The following is a 20,168-nucleotide window of genomic DNA, read 5'->3' on the forward strand; positions in this document are numbered from 1 at the left end:
AGCGAGGTCGCGCGCCTCTCCGCCCATCGGGCGGCAACGACCAATGAAACGTGGGGGTCGCTCGCGCGGCAGCTGCGTCACGTTGGGCACGCCGGAAGCTCTTCGGTGCCAGGAGCGGAGGCTGGCCTCGCTTTGTAAGGTGAGTTCCCCCGCGGCTTTGGCGCGGAGATTCCTTCCTCCGGGGGTGGTTACGGTGTTTCACTTCCGCGGATTTTAGCGAGGCCTTAACTGCGCGGAGGGCCGCAGCAGGCCTAGGTTTCGTCGACCCGGCTGTCGGCGCCCCGGGGCAAAAGGGCGCGCTGCTTTGCTGGGTCTGAGGCGGCGGCGGGAACACAGCTCAGCCTCCCGAACCTCCCTCCCTGCCTCCCCGCCTACGGACGAAATACGGACGAAAAGCTCCCATGGAATTTTGATTCACCGAGTGACCTTGAGCTCAGGATGGACGCGTACCGTGTAGTTCTGGCTGCACTCGGCAATTCAAGTACACCCCCACCTCTCCCTCACCGCATGTTGTCTTCATTTGTGCTAAATTGTGTTGTCGAAAGGACCAAGCAGGTTCTGTTGGGCAGGTTGAGGTCTAGTCCTGTGTTTGCCAAGCATCTAACCTTATTAACTACAGTTAGGTATTGCACTAAATATAATTCTTCCATCAACCCTGAGAGTTTAGATGTTATTCCGCATTATTAATCTTTGAGATACAGTCAAGTATCTTGACCAAAATCACACACTAGGCAATGAAGAGCCTGTCTGTTCCCACAGTCTGGGAAAAAATAACTTACATGAATCACAGTTTATTTAAAAAAAAAAAGTGGTATCAGCATGCAGAGTTATGATTACGAGGTCTTTATGTACCTTGAAGCGGTAGGCATGTATGTAAAAGGTGGTTTGTCTTGAAAGCAGCGCTCGTTCCTGTTTTGGTAAAACGGGATTTCACAGAGGGTATTGCATCACTAGGCATTTATTCTTATCTTGATAGAGAAGGAATGCAGTGAAAAATCATCGCTGAGAAGCAGATCGGGGCTCAGAAGATGATGGTTGCGAACTAGCTCTGGGAGCTGGATATTTACATTCTTTGCGCCTTATTACCTCTTCTGACCAAAAAAGGATTGGGTTAAAGGTGATTTACAAGATTCCTTTCAGATCTAACATTCTACTTTTGCATGGAAATTGTGAGTTTTACTCGGTTCAGCAATCGCATGTACCGTATTTAGGTTTGTATGAAGTTACCTATTTTGTACACACCGAAGTTCCACCTGATTTAGCCCTTTTATGGCTTGAAAACCTGAGATCAGAGAAGTCTGGGAGAAAATTTAGAACTACATTAAAGGGGTTTATAGGAGATTATTTCAGAGGCTTCACAAACGTTCCATTTTGCCTAATTGGAGATCTACACAGCAGTTAACATTTGTTAAACATTTGTTAAACCTGTGGATGCTTAACTGGGATGATTCTGCTCAGAGCAAAGGAGAAATTCCAGCAAAGTCCACACAGCTCAGTGGCTGCACCCTGTATTTTTGTAGGCACGGATACTTTCCAAGTAGCCTCTTGTAGAGAGGAGGACAGGGGAGAGAGTCCAGTGTCTGTTCTGTGGCCCCAGTGATCATTTTGAGGTTGGGGACCATCTTTAGTTCCTCAGTGCTTCTGAGCATAAGTACCTACAAAAAAAAGTGAGCGTTTTTTAATGTACAGAAATGAGAGCAGTCATAATTTGGTTTGTGGAAATATAAATTGATAGACCTTTTGAAAGCAGTTTGGATCTGTCAAAAACAATTTGCTGGGTAATCTTAAAATCTGAGGTTAGTAATCCTAAAAGTTACAGGAGTTGATGGGTACTTTTTCGTTGTAATTTTTCAGCTTTTCTCAGTATTACCTAAAATGGAAAAAGGAAAATGAATGAACCAGTTATTAATAGTAATTGACCCTGTGTTCCAGACCCTGTACCAGATGGTTTACATCCATTATGTCATTAAAATGGCCCAATGAAGTATAAGTATCATTGGGAAACCTGTGGTTTAGGGGCTGAGGTTTAGGAGCTCGCCCAAACGGGCAACGCTGGTAAGTGGCAGTAAGCTGTAATGAGAACTCAGGCCTGTCCGACCCGGAAATGAGGCTCTTAATTAGCTTGTGTGCCACCTGTGACATGATGGTGCTGGAAGCAAAGCTAGATTCAATTGGCAGCACCTGGGGCTCTGTCCGGCGCCCCGCAGACGCTGAGATTCTCTGCTAGAGCAGCGCTGGTTCCCTTGCGACCTAGATTTGGGGGTCACCTCGACCTTCCATCCTACTTTCATCCTGCTAGTCTGTCGCTACCCTTTGTCTGGCCACAGGTGGTTCCCTGTATGGTTCTGCCTGTCTGAGTTCATACTGTGCTGATTAAAGTGAAACCCTAGCCAAGCCTGTGAGGCGTGATTTTATGCCACCCAGCTTTTTAAAATAAAACATTACAGCGACTACTCAACTTTACATTTGCTCCTAGAAGGGAATAGAAACATTTTATAATGAGACGTTTTGGGCTCTGAGAGCATAACAAAAGCAGATTTACTTGTTGCTGTACAGTCATTTGAGTTCACAGGTTAATGGTTTAAAAATAATGTTTTTTAATCGTAACACTGCTGATTTGGAAAATAACACTGACCAGGATTCTTAGTATAACATTGAATTTAGAACTAGGTTGTAATTATGTGATAGCAGCTGTATTTTCTGAGTGCTGTTTATTTGTTTGTTTATGTTTTTAATGGCGGTACTGGGAAATGAACCCAGGACCTCGTGCATGCTAAACATGGGCTCCACCTCTGAGCTGTTCCCCTCCTTCCGCCCAGTGCTGTATTCTGTCAGGCTGGACAGTTGTTTACGGCAACATCAGACCACTGCCTTTCTGGATTGTTGGGTGGGGATAACTTATTTGGGTTGGTTTTGAGTAACGCTCTTGCCTGCCAGGTACTTGCACAGACATTTATTCCTCTCAGCAGTCCAGTGAGGTGGTGTTGGCACCTCATCTCCATTTGCAGATAGTAAGAGGTGACCCAAGGTCAACAAGCAAAAGGGTGTCAGATCTGAGCCCAGTTCCGCTGATGCTGTGCCAAGCGCTCTGTAATAACTTGTATTCCACTCGAGTTCCCTTATCAAATGCAAGGAGCCCCTTTGCTTCCTCAGTGGCACCTAGGATTCTAAATCAGAGGGCGTGGTGCTAGTTCTGTGAGTTTATTTCAATGCATTAGTGCTCTTGGAGGTTTTTCTTTCTCTCATTGCTTTCTCATGCCTCATCCAGTCCCTCAGCAAGTCGTAGGACTCTCATCCCAGAATGTACTCCATGTCCATCAACTTCTGCTGTTTCAGAGTTTTATCCTGTCTAGTCCTAGACTAGAGCCTTCTAACTGAATTTCCTGTTTCGACCCTTGCCCCGCTGCAGTCTAGTCTTTATGAGGGATCTTTTAATGTAAATTGGATTACATCCCTCTCCTGGTTTATTCCAACCCCTCGGTTGCTTCCCGTGGCCCTTAGGAAAAAGTCCACACCCTTCCCAGGGCCTGATGTGACCTGGCACGTGTCTGCCTGTTCCACCTCATCTCCTGTCCCTCTCCCCAGCTCACTGCTGTCCGGTCACACTGGCCTTGCTTCCTGTAACACACCAGGCTTGTTTCTGTGATGGGGCCTGCTTGGCAGCCTCTCAGCTCAGATGTCTCTTGAGAGAGACCTTTCCTGATACTCCCCCACTTACCCCACCCATCTTACTTCCTTCCTCACGCTCATGGTAGCCTGTAATTGTCTTGTTCATTCTCTGTTTATTATCTGTTGTGCACATTGTGGTAAAAACTTCATAATGACAGGGCCTCGTGTCTGTTTCTTTATTGGGTCTCCACAGCCTAAAATAGTGCCTGGCACCCCAGTAAGTGTCAATTAATTTAAATGTACTTATTGAACAGAAACTAGTAGAGTTCATTTTAAATCTTAAATTTAAGCTGTTGCTTGCGGTAACTTAACTCCTTAAATGGACAGAAGTTTTATTTAGCGTTTATGATACTTTTCTCTTTCAGAAAAAAAAAATTTGGTGAGTTAAGGCCCATGGGGATACAGACGTTGATAGAATATTCTTTTTTGGTTTTGAAAATTACTTAATATATATAACTTTTTTACAGTTAATTAATACTTAAATGGAATGTATTAAACCAGTGGACATACTTCAAAATATGGGAAGTTTTTTTTTTTTTTAATACCTTATTGCTTTGGAAGGCACTTTGAACACAATTTGATAAAAAAATACCCTTTATTTACCAATAGGTGTCACTCTTGGTCGTGGTTACTCTCATTAAAAAACAAGATTTTAGAATTTTAAAGAGTACAGCTTTTAAGATTACTGTTTCTTTGTATACCAGTTCAGCTGAGCAGTAGACCATTCAAACAGCATGATCACTAAAAGATATATCTTATAAGAGGACAGTTTATTTTAGCAATACTTGTCCAAAACATTGAGCAGAATAGCATGTCCATATTTAACTCTACATCAGTTCAACAGTATCAGGGAAATGACACGTAACTGTCCTTCCGGCGCTTGGTCTGGCTTTCGTGGAGTGGGTAGCCTGAGTAAGCAGCAGCAGGCGTTAAAGACAGGCCAAGGAAGACGAGAACGAGACACAGCAAGAGAAACAACCAGACAGAAAAGCAGAAACCCGAGGAGGAGGAATGGATGGCAGGGGCTCACTGAGAGCAGGCTGGCTGTGAGTGGTGCTGGCTGATTATAGCGAGCCTCTCCTTTTGCAGCTAAGAGACAGCGGTGCCTTTCAACAGTTTCCCAGAATATTGTTCTTATATGTCATCTCTGCCATTGCAGGAATTTTGTGGGAGTGTCACTGTATGGAAACACTGTTCCAGCTGGGGTGTCTCCAAAGGGCTCAGTGTAATTCCAGGACCAGAACATTGCCAGCCAGCCCGCCCTACACTTAATGACTCCTAAATGCTCTTGGGCTTCTAAAGTAAGTTTCGCCTTCTTTCTTCCAGTGATTGACGTTCCATTTTTAGTTTAGCACATTCGAAGGAGAGAAACTGCATTTAGTAGTCTTACGTGGGGTGAAAGAGGCCTTATGCTTCTTTCATTGACCAGGGAGAAAGACAGCCGGTGGCATGTTCCTCCACACCGAGGCTGCGTCATACTCTGGCAGGAAATAGATTTATTTCTCCCCTGAACGGAGGCACTGGGGATCGAACCCAGGACCCTGTGCATGCCAAGCACGTGCTCTACCACTGATCTGTTATACCCGCACCCCTCTAGATCTTATCTAAAGACTAGTTATGGGGCAGTTTTTTAATATGATTTGGCTGTAGCTGAATAAATTGCATATGACTTATATCACTACTTGATTTATTTACCTTTATTTATTTCCTGTCTCTGTCTTCTAAAATGTAAGCTCCCCGAGGTCTTTGCCTGGTTCATGTCTGTATCCCCAGGGCGTGCCACGTGATGGGCTCTTAATAAATATAAGTCCACATAAGGACTAAATTCACGATTGTGGAGGAGGAATGTCAGCACACTGCGCGTGAATCTCTTCTAACGCTAGATTTGTTACAATGAGTTTATATGGTGCCTTCAAAGGTCTCAGAAACTAGAGTGTTCACACATTTTCATTTATGCTCAAGCTGACTCAGATAGGGAAAGGCAGATGTACAAGGCAATATAACATGTTAAAAGAGGCCATCTCAAGGGGGAGGGTATAGCTCAAGTGGCAGAGCGCGTGCCTAGCGTGCACGAGGTGGTCCTGGGTTCAGTCCCCACTACCTCCTCTAAAAATAAATACACCTGATTATCTCCCCACCTCTGGCCAAAATAAGAAATAATTAAATAATAAATAATTTTTTTTTTTTTTAAAAGAGGCCATCTCAGGCAAAGAAATGTTTCAAAAACTGGCTGAGGAAAACAGAACGACAGGAGACAGAAATGTGTTATCCCACTCCCAATCAGTACTTTTCCTGATAGGCCAGTAGTTTTTGGAATTTGAAATACTGGAGAATCTTTTGGCTTATTTTTTTTAATTTGTTATTGAAGTGTAACATATAGACAGAAGTACATAAATCCTAAGAAGATGGATCAATTGCATTTTTTTAAGGCTTAATTTGTTTTAGAGCAGTTTTAGGTTCACAGCAGTTGACGGGTGAGTACAGAGGTTTCCCATACACTCCCCACCCCGACACGTGCACAGCCTACCCCGTCACCCCCCGACCCAAGAGTGGGATATTTGTTACAGTTGATGGACCTGTACTGACACATCATAATCAGCCAGAGTCTAACGCCATGACTCACTCCTGGTGTTGTATGCTCTGTGGATTTGGACAGATGTATAGTGACACGTGGTATCATACAGAGTATTTTACTGCCCTAAGACTCCTCTGTGTTTTGATGAAGTTTTTTCAAAATGAGAATACCCATGCAGTCATCATTCAGGTTCAGAAACAACACTGTCACTACCACCTCGCCAGTGGGAACTGCTAACTTGATTTCTAGCTTCATATATTTATTTTTTTCCTGTTTTTGTAGTTTCGGTGACTAGGCTCAGAGAATATGTGCTTTTTTGAGTCTGGCTTCTTCCATTCTTCCCATTTAACGTGATGTTTGTGATACTCATCTGTGTCACTGCATGTAGTTGGAGTCTGTTTATCCTTATTGCTGTGAATCTCAGGAAATCTGTCTGCACCTTGTGCGTTGTCTAACAAGAAACACTGAAGACCTAGGTGGTACTCTGGGGAGAATATAATTACTAGGCAGTTACAAAATCACTCTTCTTCTCTAATAGCATAAGATTAGTCATGTGAATTTGGTCTGAGATTTTGGAAACTAATAAAGACCATAAACATTTGACAGCACCAGTAATTACACATGTGTGTTCTGTGGCGACCCAGCGAATCAACTCTAAATAGTAGCACTAGCTTTCTCAGGGTGAAGCCAGGCCCTTCATTGTTTTGCTGTTAGATCAGCTCATAAGAGCACCAGCAAAAGTCCAGACTCTTCTTCACTGGCCCCTGAGGTGGTCTGACTTTCCCTACTTTTGCTTCAAATGTTTTCACTTTGAATCTCATGTTTCCCAGGAAGCGCCATGGCCTGTACCGCTGTCATGATTCCTGGGTGGCTGCAGGGCTGTGCCAGGGCCATCTGCACGCAGGCTGCTTCGTGGAGATCGCCGCCCAGCGCTGTGCGCCACCTTACCCTCAGCAGGTGAGCTGTCAGCCGTCAGTGTCATTGGAGGTTGATTTTCAGAGACCTGACCTGCCGGTGGTTGTGGGAGGCATCGCGTAGCACCTTGCTTGCTTGGAGATCGTTAAGCTTTAGTTAAATGTGCAGATTGTCTTTGGCTGTTTTCTGGGACCTATAATGCCATATTGTATTTGGGATAGTCACGATAATTAACTAATTAATTAATTTTATGAGGCCAATACTTAATAACCTAATTTTACTTTCCGTTAAAGCATGATGAAATCCAGAAGGAAGACTGACCACTTGGAGAGAACTGCAGATGTCGTTCGACGGGAGGTGGGTATCTGGGGCTGGGCAGAGTCCCCGCAGCTGGCGGTTTGCCCGCAGCGAGGACTCGCTTTCAGAGAGGGCTTACGTGAGCTTGAGCCCTTCAGAGGACAGTCAGGGAAAGTTTGTTATTGTTCTCTTCAGAGCTTTTCTGAACGGGGCATGTGACAACTGATTTGAAAAGATGACAGTACAATACGCCAGTTTTTCCCTTTAAACTTGGAGTGAATGTGTTTCTGATGATGGGCGTGTGGCAGCAGTTGAGGGGACAGCCCACAGGTGTAATGTTTAGGGTTGTATTTTAGACACAGAACTTCTGGTATTGCCTGCAGTTTATGAGTAGCTTACTTTTCTTTTCTTTTTTTTTTTTTTTTCTTTTTTCCTGGCACCGTGTCTCAAAGTCCTTGTTCCCATCCCTACTTTAGAACAACTTCTTGTTTCATCAAGGGAGAGAGCACTGACATCTGAGAGAGGAAGGTGGGCGAGTCCTTGGTGCCCTTCCCCAGTGGAAAAATGTGCAGATTTTTCCCATCACGTTCAGACCATCCGTAGAAAGGCTAACCCACCTCCTGAAGGGGTCCAGGGCTGGGAAAGGAAGGATCCTCACCCTTCAGCTCAGTGAGTAACCCCATTTTCTTTTAAAAACATAAATTGGATATTTGATTTTGCTTTTTGAGTGATTCTTCACATATTTGGGTATATTTAGCTTAGTGTTGTAAGTGTATTTAAACTAACAGTGAAAAAACTATGTATTTCACTAAAAGAAGGGATTAAGCACTCCTGTGAGCACGCTCAGAAGTCGTATTGTCACAGCAGTTTAATTTTTAGCATTGACAAGCAGAATATACTTTAATCTAAGAGTATATTATTTAGGTCCCACTTTTCGAGCTAATGCTACTTTCAGAACACTGCTTTAGGACCAAGAGTGGTGTGTTTGTGTATTCAGCATCAAGCCAGTGCGTTTTTTGTGGCATCTGTGTAAAATTACTTGAGCATAATAGATTTATGGGTGTATGGGAACTATACTTTCCCCACTGATGATAAATCTGAAAATGCTTTTTTTTTGGTTTGTTCAACACACAAAAATGCTCATTTTGTAAATGTGAGATTTGTTAGGATTTCTTTTTTAAAGTGAAACCTTTCTGGTTTTGAAGAAAAAGCAGTTTATTTAATAGGCTTGGTCTGGACTCTTTTCTGTTGTTTTGAGACACGTAGAATTAGAGTTGGGTTTGGCAAACTTACCATAAAAGATCAGATAGTGAGTATTTTAGGCTTCAAGGGCCATGCTTAGTTACAGCTATAAAACTGCCTTTGTAGTGTGAAAATAGCCCTGGACACCATGTAAACAAAGAGGTGTGGCTGTGTTCCAATAAAACGATACTTACCAGAACACCCAGGTTTGGCCTGTTTGCCAATCCCAAATTAGAGCTGCATTTCAGAATTTTACAGGACAAAATTATTGAGACTTTTGGGGAGTTATTTTGAGCCAAGTTTAAGACAACTACAGAGAAAGTTAACGTAAGATCTAATAATGTGATTGTGTTACCGAACTCAGATCCTGCCGCTTGACGTTCAGAAATCAACACTCAAGAGAGGCCAGTGTTAGAAAGGAAAGTTGCTTTTAATCAGAGTGCTGGCGATCTGGGGAGGTGGTGGACTCAGTGTCTGCAAAAACTGACTCCTAAGAGTCTGCTCGTCCTCGAAAGTTTTTAAAGGGAAAAGGGAAGTGATGTCAATTAATCATTGAGGTGAGAGGTGGGGGTCAGAGTTGTCACCCTTCCCCACTGCTTGCAGGCTTGTCGACTTCTTGTGATCTTTTCTCTAGAAGCTATCTTATTCACAGAGTTTGTTCTCAAGATGCTAAGAGGGAAGTTAGACATCTGCTAATAATGTATTCGTCGCTCCTACTTCTTTGATCCAGGAAAGAACCAATGGGTTAGGCAAGGTATTGTGTGAGCAAGTTTTGAGAGGTGTGCTTGGGCCGGAGGTGACTGGAGCATGGAGGCGCCTGGCTTAAGGTTAGTGACCAGACAACAGGAGCCTCCTGCAGAGAGCTCTTTCCTGCCTGAAGCTGGTCAGAGCATCATTCTGTTTCTGTGGGGTCATGGGCAGAGGTCTGTCTTCTGTGATTTCTTCATGCTGACAGAGGGCACCATGTTCTCAGAGTGGAAGAGGGTCTGTAGCATCTCTTTGCTGACAGTTGTAGTTGCCCATTTACATATATGAGCAGAAAAAGCTACAATTACTTTGATGCCCATACAGATCATTATGAGCAATAGTGGTAATCCAGTTGTGTTAAGACCAGTTCTTGGACTTGTGCTGGCCACAGATTCAGTCCTGCTCAAGATGGAACGGCTTACTTTGGGGCTTCAGTCTGGTCATCGTGCAGTTGGCTTTTCCCTCTGGTGACAGTTATAGTGTCTGTAAAACAACTCAGGAATGTGCATCGGACACTGAGTCATTAGCTGTTTGAGCCTGCTCTTTTGTGGCTCGGGGAGGCCCGAGAGACTTTACCTTTTCTACAAACAAGAGGCAGAGTTGGGAGGATGCCCGCAGGGTCCTGTTTGGTTCCAGTTTCCCTTTTTTCTTTGATACTCCTCAATCCTGAGGAGGAACAGGTGCAGAACACAAAAAGGAATAAAGTTTCAGGTAGAGAGTTTGATCGTAAACTTGACAGAGGAACCCACAGGGTCCTGCATGATTTCACCAGCAGACACTGCTTTGAGAATGGCTTGTGGTGTCCTGAGTCTAACACAGCTCAGAAAACTCAAGTTCTCAACAATACAGAAACATGTCAGAAACCACACCCACAGTGGCCACTTAGGTTTACCTCAGAGGTCTGAACCACAGCTACTCCATTTCTGACTTTCAAGTGCATGCCCCTTCTCAAGGCCAAAGCAGGTGTACAATGCCTGTCCAAAAGGCCATAAAGCAGGCCACTTTGGTCAGTAAAGTTTACGTCAAACCATGCATAAGCCAGCATGACTGCCCCATACCTCAACATGTGCAAGTTTCCCCATCATTTCTCCTTTTGATTGCAAATCTTTCAGTAGAAAGCATTGGTGAGCAAAATATTCATCCCTCGAAGCTGAGGTGGCAGCTCCTGCTCCAGGTCCAGATCATGTCCCTCGGTGCCAGGCCTCCTTTATACTTACCTAGTTATCCACGTTGGGGGAAAATTCATCAGATACTGTGAACAGGCTAAGAGAGAGGAATGTTAACAGAGAAATACTTCATAGGCCATGCATTTTACCACTTACACACAGTTGTCACACAAGCATTGTACATGTGCTCTTAGCAATAGACTTTTAATAAAAGGCAAGAAGTTTACACATCACGAGTAGTTACCCTCTGTGACAACTCTGTAGAGAGTTCTCTTTCTTTCCTAAACATTGGGGGCAACAGTGTGGTTGAAAGTAAAACAGTAACTTTCAATGTTGATAGAGAGACAGACATTTGGTAAACAGTTGAATTAGATTATGATAGGTCTTACAGGCCTGGTCCAGACTCCTGGGCCAGCTGTCCACCACTGTTGTCTTTTCCTTCTGATGCTGCTGTAAATGTCATTTGGGGGCAGCAGTCCCTTCTGTAGGCCAGTCCAATGCAGAGGCCCTTCTCAAGTGGGAAATTTGAATCCAAGAGTCCGTTTCATTCAGTTTCATTGCACATGGGCTAGTTAAGAATATCTGATAAAGGTCCTTTTATCTAGGTTGGAGGCAGCGCTTTAAGTGATGCTCCTTCTAGTATGTATAATTCCCTGACTGCGGGTCATGGGGCGTCTGATTTTCATCGAAACGTAGACTGCTGTGATAAGCTTCAGAAACAAAGTCAGAGTTCTAGACTTTACAGTGAGTAACAAAACAACAAAGAGCCATCTGGAGAGTGAGTCTTAGGCAGCAAATAGTGACCTCAATTAACAAAACTAGAATTTAACTTCCATTAAAATATAGCCCTTTTTTTTCTAAAATTACCCTCATTTTCCCCAAAATAGGTAAATTAAAATTAGTTTGTTTGCAAAATGAGTGTGGTTAATTGATTATTTAGGTTATTTTATGGCTATGCTGGAACCTTTCATAAGGAATCTCAGACAAATTTTAAAAGGCCTTTAGGAGGGAGAGGGTATAGCTCAGTGGCAGAGCACATGCTTAGCATGCACAAGGTTCAGGGTTCAATCCCCCGCACATCCATTTAAAAAAAAAAATTAAAAAGGGCCTTGAGGAGAGCCACACGAAAGGCTGGTCACAGATTTCATCCTACAAATTTGGATGAGTTCCTCCTTTTTTGAGGTTCCCAAAATACATTGAGATTTTTGCAGTTGTCAAGAGGCGGCCTTTCGTATTTACTGATACAGCTGCTTGGAACCTAGGAGTGTCCAACTTCTAGAGGGATCAGATAGAAAAATGCTTCAATTCTACCTAACAAAGCATAATATACCAAGTTATTATAAATCATAATTAGCTTAAGGGGAAAAGTTTCCTCATATCTGGAAAACAGATTAAAAGCCACTAATATTTCACATAAAAAATTATAGCCGTATTTATAAATTTACTCAATCCTATGTAATTAATCCTTTTTGCTAAGTTTTATGAAATCAGAGTTTCTATTAGACTTTTTAAAAATTTCTAACCCAGTTTAGCAGTGTAATTTAAAAGAAACGTGTACTTGTCAAAAAGTCTGTGAATCTTCTTGAAAATGAAGCAGTTTTGCAGAGCATAGCTTAACTGTCCATGAATGAATGACAAAGGGCTTAAAAAGACAAGGTTAGAAATCGGATTATAATGTTTTTGACAAAGAATCTTAACGAAGTTGTGACATACAGTATTTTAACATAACAACTAAAATTAAGACTGACGACATACTAGGACATATCCAAACTTCAGAAACTTACACAATTTTTAGAATATTTATATTAATAGCATTCATCTGTACCATACAATCTGAGGAGGCTTATTCATTTGATAATACTTTCCATGTAATTTAACTTACCAAACAATCCTAGTTAGTTTCGTATTTCTCTCTGAGATGCCTTAGGGGCCCTCTGAAGCATTTTTAAGTTAGCTGGAGGTGAAGAGAACTTTAATTAAAACTTGATAGTAAGTTTGTCAGAAATATCAGAAAGCTTCAAAACACTTAGTCAGATAGGATCATAGGTCACTGAAACAATACTTACTCACTTAACCAGAAAGATTTCAAACGTACTTACAGTTCACTTAAAGACATGGAAACTCACATAGTCTGTTAGCAAAAGCAGTGCTCCCTTCCCTTTCATTATTTTAAATATATCATGCCACTCCCTTCTGGCCTGTAGATTTTCTGCTGAAAAATCAGCTGATAACCTTACAGGGGCTCCCTTGTATGTTATTTGTTGCTTTTCTCCTTCTAATTTTAATAATTTCTCCTTATCTTTAGTTTTTGTTAATTTGATTGCTATATGCCTTGGTGTGTTCCTCTTTCGGTTGATCCTGTGTGGGACTCTGCGCTTCCTGGACTTGGGTGATTGTTTCCTTTCCTAAGTTAGGAAAGTTTTCAGTTATTATCTCTTTAAAAATTTTCTCAGGTCCTTTCTCTCTCTTTTCTCTTTTTGGGACCCCTATAATGCAAATATTAGTGCACTTCACATTGTCCCAGAGTTCTCTTAAACTATCCTCATTTCTTTTCATTCTTTTTTCTTTTCTCTGTTCTACAGTAGTGATTTTCACTAATCTGTCTTCTAGCTCATTGACCCATTCTTCTGCCTCATTTAGTCTATTATTGGTTCCTTCTGGTTTGTTATTCATTTCAGTGATTTTATTCTTCAACTCTGTTTGAGTATTCTTTATATTTTCCAACTCTGCTAAAAACTTCACTCTGTGCATCTATAATCCCCTTGTGTTCTCTGAACATCTTCGTCATTACTTTAAACTCTTTCTCAGAAAAATGGGCTATCTCCTCATCACTTATTTCTTTTTCTGGGATTTTATCTTGTGCCTTGGCCTGGGAGATATTCCTCTGCCGCCTCATATTGTCTATCTTTCTATTTGTATTTTTAGGTAGGTTAGTTGTGTGTCTCGATCTTGGAGAAGTGGCTGTCTGTGGAAGACATCCTGTGTGTCCCAGCAGTACTCTCCTCTCGTCACCCAAGGGCTAGAGTCCAGCTGGTCCTAATGTGGAGTCTGGCCTGTGTTTGTGGATTCCTCCACAGCCTTTGGGATTGTTGTTTTCTTATTTCTGGTATCTTCCCCTGGTGGATGAGGCTGGAGTAGAGGCTTATGCATGTTTGCTGGCAGGAGGAGCTGGTGCCTGCCCACTGCTGGGTGAAGCTTGGTCCTGGCCCTCTGGTGGGTAGGGCCGTCACCATCCCCCACTGTGTGCAGGCTAGTTGACTGACTTCTTGTCATCTTTCCTTAGACTCCGTCTTGTTCACATAGTCTGTTCTCGTGGTTTCTGAAGGGGAAGCTGGGAAAGAGACCTGGTCATGTTTTAATTACTCATTCATCATTTGATCCAGGAAAGAGCCACCAGGTTAAGCAAGGTGTTGTGTGATCAAGGTTTGAAAGGTGTGTTTGGGCCAGAGGTGACTGGAGCATGGGGGCACCTGGTTTAAGGTTAGTGACCAGACAAAAGGGGCCTCCTGCAGAGAGCTCTTTCCTGCCTAAAGCAGCTTCCAGTTGAACAGTTGGGAATTTAATTGCCCATAAGTCAGAATTCCAGGATGATACCAGCCATGATGTTACCTTGGCAGGGATTTTCCATTTGCAGCCCTTCTCCTCTTCTGTTTCTCATTTCCACGCTCCACCACAGGGAGTGAGAGCTGGGAGCTGTGGGGTGCTGGATAGAGCTGGGTAGTGTATGGGGCCACAACCTCCACAGTGTCAGGTCGTCAGGGGCCACCCGGCTCCCTCCGAGGGCGGCTCCCAGCTGTAAAGCAGGAGTTCAGTGTGGACCTGTCGGAATGACCGGCACCTCGGGTCAGGCCACAGCAGCCCTGGACCACCCTCGTAGTCTCATCCGGCCCTTCTGCCTTTATTTTGCACAGCGGGTATGTGTCACCCAGCTCCCCACGTGGCATTTGCTCTTCTGTTGCAGCCCAAGGATAGGGTGGCATGTGCCTGTTACTCCAGAGGGAGCAGAGCCAGGCCCGAGGGAAGCTCCAGGTCTCCCGATTCCTAGGCCAGAGGACCCTGCACCCTTCTGGAGCGGGTCGAGAACAGAGCCACCACCCACCCAGAAATGTCCTTTCCTCCTTCAGCCTGGGGTTCCCTCTGGAGAAGTTACTGAATGCCACTTGTGATGTGAATGCCTCTTAGATGGGGCTGCAAGTGTAACCTGTCTGGAGTCCTGCTGATGCTGGGAACGAGCTCTGAATTGAATGACATTTGACTGTTTGTGTTCAAGTCCACATATCTTTTTCTTAAACGTCAAGAGTATGCAGCCTGGGTAACCTTAGAAATGTCAAGGCGATAAGAATAGAAATATTGTAACGTGGTAAGGACCATTCCTGCAAGACTGAGATGTCACTCAGGGAGTCACTCCGTGCTTGGCCCCTGTAGAGGGCTGGCCTGCTGAGCAGGACATACTCTGTTCATCAATTTGATGGGAGAGCTTGGTAACGAAAGACATTTTAAAATTATGGATTCTCACGCATTCCTTTGGAAATATGCCACACACTAGGCTGGGTCCTGGGGCTGCAGTGTTGAGAACTGATATGAGCCCTGATCTCAGGTGCTCATGGGACTCTGGTCAGAAGAAGCTGATTCTGTGCACCTGATTGATTTTGGAAACACTATTAGTTCTTTTTCAGTTGTACTAGTTTGCTTCTTTTAGAAGCCTGTGCTTTGTCCTGCAGATGCCTTGTGTGCATCGTGGCCTTTTGTTTATGAAGCACTCAATTAAGCAGTAGTTGTTACTTGATTCTCACAACCACCCTAGGAGGGGTGTATAGGGATCCTTATCCCCACTGTACAGACAAGGAAGTGAAGACTCCGGAGATTCAGATCGGATGGCCCTCTGTTTGCCTGGGGCATTCCTGGCTTATGCTGCTATTCTGGTGTAACTGTCAGCGGCACCCCCTTCACTCTCACGGGTGTCCTGTTTTAGATGATAAATTACATCGTCAGCCTAAGTTTAAAGGGCTTGTTCAAGTAAATGGAGGACTCAGCCCTTGAACTCAGATCTTTGATATCAAATTGGTTTTTCACTCTATGACAGCAAAAGAACATGACATGATTTAGACACGGTTTCATTGAGCAACACAGTGAAGGAAGGTAAATGTCACACAGCCTTATCTCTGTTCCAAGTCAAAACTATTCTTGAGTGTTACTGGGCATAACAAAGTGGGGAGTCACAGCTGACACAGTGATGTCCGTGGCTGGGTTCCTGGGGCAGAGACCTTCAGGGATCTTATGGGTCCCAGAGCTGATGGCTGAGTGCAGGGAGCCTGCCTGGCTTTCGATTTTGCTGAGGCTTGGGTGTGATTGAAGTGGGCCGCTTGGCTGGAGAACTGGGTCGTGTTTGAGGTTTAGCTCGTACACTTCTCTGCTCTTCGTCACCTATATACTTTGGGAAGATCATACGCTGGAATGGCTTTCAACTTGGGCATTGAGGGGCATGTTTTTAATATGGAATGTTTGCCAACAGTTGAACGCCTGATTTGCTTTGACCATCCAGAGTCTGATGGTCAGAGCGCCTTTTAAAGATTGTCCAGCCTGGGGTGAGCAGTACTTGGCATCCTAGCCTCACCGCACTGTCAGCTCCGACAGAGGGAGAGTGGTGGGGAGAGACCCCCTAGAGGAGGCGGTGGGGCTGGCAGGGGCCCTGGGCCCAGCCTCCTGGAGAACTCCCGGGGAGGTGCAGTCTGAAGGCCCTGGCAGCTGGCCTCCAGCTCCCTGCTGTGAAGGAGGCCCCCAGAGAGGGAGGCCCTGTGGCCACAGTACCTAGCACAGTGGTGACATAACACAGACGCTCGGTGCAGGGTGCACGTTTCATTGAGTAGAATAAACAAATGCTAATCCCACTATGGACAAAGAATGTCCCCTGCCATTTCAGTAAACAAAGGGTGTTGGAGCCATCAAGCCCTCAGCCACTGCAGCTGCCCCTCATGGTGCCCCCTGCGGGGACTCAGGATGGAGAAGAACAGAGACTGGCCCTGGATGGTTGAGGTGCACATCAAAGGAGTGATTTCAGTGAGCCCGGACTCTTGCAGCTTCCCATACCTAGAAAAGCGCTAAATTCATTAACTCGAAATGTCTGGTTTTTCTTTAATTAGCAGTCACCTTTTGATGTTTGACTACTTGGGTTTTTCTTTTTTGCAAAAACTCCTACATACCCTGGCTCCCCTCCACCTCTTTGGAGCAGTCCCTCAGAGCTCTCTGAGAGGCTGTCGTCCCAGGCTGTAGTAAGCCCACCGAATAAAATGTCATTCTCCTTTTAGATTGTGCTTTTTTTTTAATCAGTTGACACCACTTCCGTGGCTGATGACGTGTGCGGCCTAAGAGCTGTGGAAAATGAGAACTTGTCTCTCTTGATGCTGCTTAACTATGCCCAGAACTTAACTTGTTAGCGTCTAAAATGTACAGTGTCAGTGCTTTTCACTGACACCCTTTTGTTCAGTAAATTAAGAGGCTAGGCTCCTTTCCATTTTTCACTTAGGGGTTCCAATCAAATGAAGCGGGTTTTACCTTAAACCCAGCAGACACGTGTTGAGCACCTGTGGTGGCCTAGCCCCGCCTGGGTGTAGGGAAAGCAGCATGCAGGAGGCAGGTAGAGCCCCTGCCACGCGTGGAGCTTCGTTCTGGGGCAGGTTGACCAGAGACTGTCAGACGATCTGCGCTCTGAAGGACATAAAACAGGGTCATGGGGACTATTGCCAATCGTCAAGTAAGATTTGAGCTGAGACTTGAATGAGGAGAGAAGCCAGCAAGCCACATGCACCTCATTCCTGGCAGAGGGGCTGTCAGGAGCCCTGGCTTTGGGGCAGGATGGAGCTTGGCATGTTCAGTGGAAGGTGATAGGGTGAGAGGTAGGCAGGGCCCAGGTTGTAGAAACCACTGCGGGCGTGGATGAGGAGTTGGGGCTCTGTCCTAAGGGTGATGGAAGGTTTAAAGCAGGGAAATGACATGTGATGTACATTTTTTTTCTAATTTATTTTTAAATTTTTGTTATTGGAGGTACTGGGGATGGAACCTAGGACCTCATGCTCAGCACACCCTCTACCACTGAGCTATCCCCTGCCCTTGTGATGTACATTTATTTTATATGGGTCATCTCTGCTCGGTAGAGCACTGGGCTTTTATTGTGCTTTGACACCAAGTTGGAGGCTACTAACTCAGTCCTAGGATAGGTGATGGGGACTTAGAGCAGGTGAGGAGGGGAAGCAGATCTGAGACAGAGGCGAGGCTGGTGGGATTCACCAATGGGGTGGAGGTTCACAGCCAGTGGGAGAAGGATAGGAAACCATGACTTCTAGCTTGGGGGTTTGAATAATCTAGGTAGATGATGATGGTAGCGCATATTTGCTAAAATGGAGAAGAACCAGTTTGAAGGAAGGGAGCAAAGCTCAGTTTCAGAATAATGTGGGGGTGGGAGGTGAATAGAGTTACAGATGAGAGTTTTATCAACTCACGTCACTGCTGAATCTGGGTCGTGGGTTTGTGAAGATTCTTGTTATCCTGTTTTTACTAGCTTTGTGTGTGTGTGAAGTTTTCCATAATAAAAAAGAAGAAACTTTGAGAGATGAAAGAGTTCTGTGTTGGACGTGTTGTTTGAAGTGGAAATTGAAATCGGCAGTGGAATGTATGAGATTGGAGTTCACGGCTGGGGATGCAATGCTTACGCCGTGAGGGGTTGGGGGAGGAGGCCTGGGGCTCAGCCGGGGTGGGGGGTCAGCTTGGAGAGGTCAAGCAGAAGAGGCAGGGCCGGCAGGGGAGAGTGAGTGGCTGCGGGGCAGGAGGGCAGTCAGCTGGTGTAGGTGATGCAGGCGGACAAGTGCTTTAAGGGGGGAGCAGCTGAATTCTTCCGAGAGGCGTCATCGGATGAGCACAATGGATAGTGGGTGACCAGAACGACCGATCTTAGTATATTGCCAAGAGTGAACATGGCTGGACTGCATTGGAGAGAGAGTGGGAAATAAGAAAGTGGACCCAGACTGTAATTCTTAAGCTTTTTCTATGGCTGGGAGCAGAAGAACAGGGTGGCAGCTGGCTTAAGGCAGTGGCTTGTTTGATTTTTGCATTTTGAAAAGCAGCAGAGCACCGTGGTCAAGTGCCTGGATTTGACACCCACCTTTTAGGGCTGTGATGAATTAATGGCTCTGTAGTGCCAGGTCCACGGGGAGCACTGCGTACAGCGTCTGCTGCCACTGTCCCTCCACAGGGAGGCGCTTGCTGTGGTCTCATGGAGACAGGAGAACAGGGGATGCCAGGGAGAGGACGGTTGCAGGAACGAAGGCGCGAAAGGGTCAGGCAGAGACTCAGCCAGGTGGACAGGTTAGTGTTTGAGGGGAGCAGGGAGAGCCCTTTGTCACGCCGGGAGACATTGTGCAGTTGACAGAACTGTGTGGCCCCCCTTGTCAGTAAATCAGTTCGTAAAACCATTTTCTTTTCATCAGACTCCGACCTGTCAGTCTGGCAGTCCGCCACAGTTTAAACCACGTCTCTGGGCCTTGGTGTCCTGGTGTGTAGGATGACAACCTCTTCTTGATAGTGACTAAATTTTCCTTCAACTATGAAATTCTCTGTGCCTGTTTTTGTTTTCACGTTGTCCCTGAACCTGACTTGGTTCATATTTTTAAGCCAGCAAACGAATGAATGGGAGTGAACAGAGGAAGCCAGCCAGGTTTCCCACAGAAAGGCCTGTTTCCTGGACAGAGACTTTTGCAGCAGCAACATCAAAATACCCTCCATAAACCCAGCTTTTTCAGTCAGTCTGATGGCATTTCCTTTTAGATGCTGACTCCGTCAAAGTGTTAGAAATGTGTGCTAGTCAAAGCTGGCAGATGTATTGTTATTTTATTGAACAGTAGAAGAGTCTAAATGTTATTTTATGGAAAACTTCATTTCCTGCCATGTGTTTTGACTTAGGACGTGGCTAGTTGAGGTTTCAGTTGCGAAATCTTTTGATCCATTAAGTATGAGAACAAGTACAAATGTTAAAACATACAGTTTCTCCATCATGTTTTGCTTAGTCAACACAAGTAAAGAAGGAATGGCATATAACCAGAGCCACGATTACAGTTCTAAACTATATGAAACTAGCTTCAGAATAAAATAAGGATATGGCCTTCAAAAAGATTTCACTAATGTTTTTAATCCACGTTGCCAGACATCTTTACATAGTGTGCAGTGTTTATATTAATAAAATAAAGTGTTAAGAGGGAGGCATGTCTTTAAAAACAATGAATTGTGCAGGGCATTTTGTGTGACCAGTTTTGCCCAGAGTATTACTCGGACTGTAGCAGCAGGTGTATTGCTGTCTGTATTAATACCAGTTGGCATGAGGCATCTGGGGACACTTTTGGTCATAGAAGCTATCTGAACGAGAACATGACTTTTTCAATGGAAAGTGTAACTCCTTTTCCCTTCTTCATTGAATTTTGTATTTGGACATTGGCACATGATTGGCGATTGCATTTTACGTGGTCTAGCATTTGACTACGAAACATTTTCACACGTTTCAGCTGAAATTC

At 44.6% G+C, this 20,168-nt stretch overlaps 1 protein-coding gene across 6 annotated transcripts in view; it reads left to right on the plus strand.

Annotated features, from left to right (window-relative positions):
- Window positions 1–20,168, plus strand: part of OXNAD1 (oxidoreductase NAD binding domain containing 1) — a 60,094-nt gene that overhangs the window by 9,638 nt on the left and 30,288 nt on the right. For 2 of the 6 annotated variants that reach the window (XM_064490902.1, XM_064490903.1), the window contains 3 exons: window positions 4,829–4,970; window positions 7,075–7,201; window positions 7,453–7,516. In XM_064490902.1, the coding sequence (XP_064346972.1) occupies window positions 7,083–7,201; window positions 7,453–7,516 (183 nt within the window). In that variant the 5' untranslated portion in view covers window positions 4,829–4,970; window positions 7,075–7,082. Of the gene's footprint in view, window positions 1–46; window positions 140–223; window positions 482–976; window positions 1,118–4,828; window positions 4,971–7,074; window positions 7,202–7,452; window positions 7,517–20,168 lie in introns of those variants that run through there. The other 4 variants (XM_064490905.1, XM_064490901.1, XM_064490906.1 and 1 more) reach the window with 4 other exon arrangements.

Source organism: Camelus dromedarius, chromosome 2 (genome assembly GCF_036321535.1).
Source record: "Camelus dromedarius isolate mCamDro1 chromosome 2, mCamDro1.pat, whole genome shotgun sequence".
NCBI lineage: Eukaryota > Metazoa > Chordata > Mammalia > Artiodactyla > Camelidae > Camelus > Camelus dromedarius.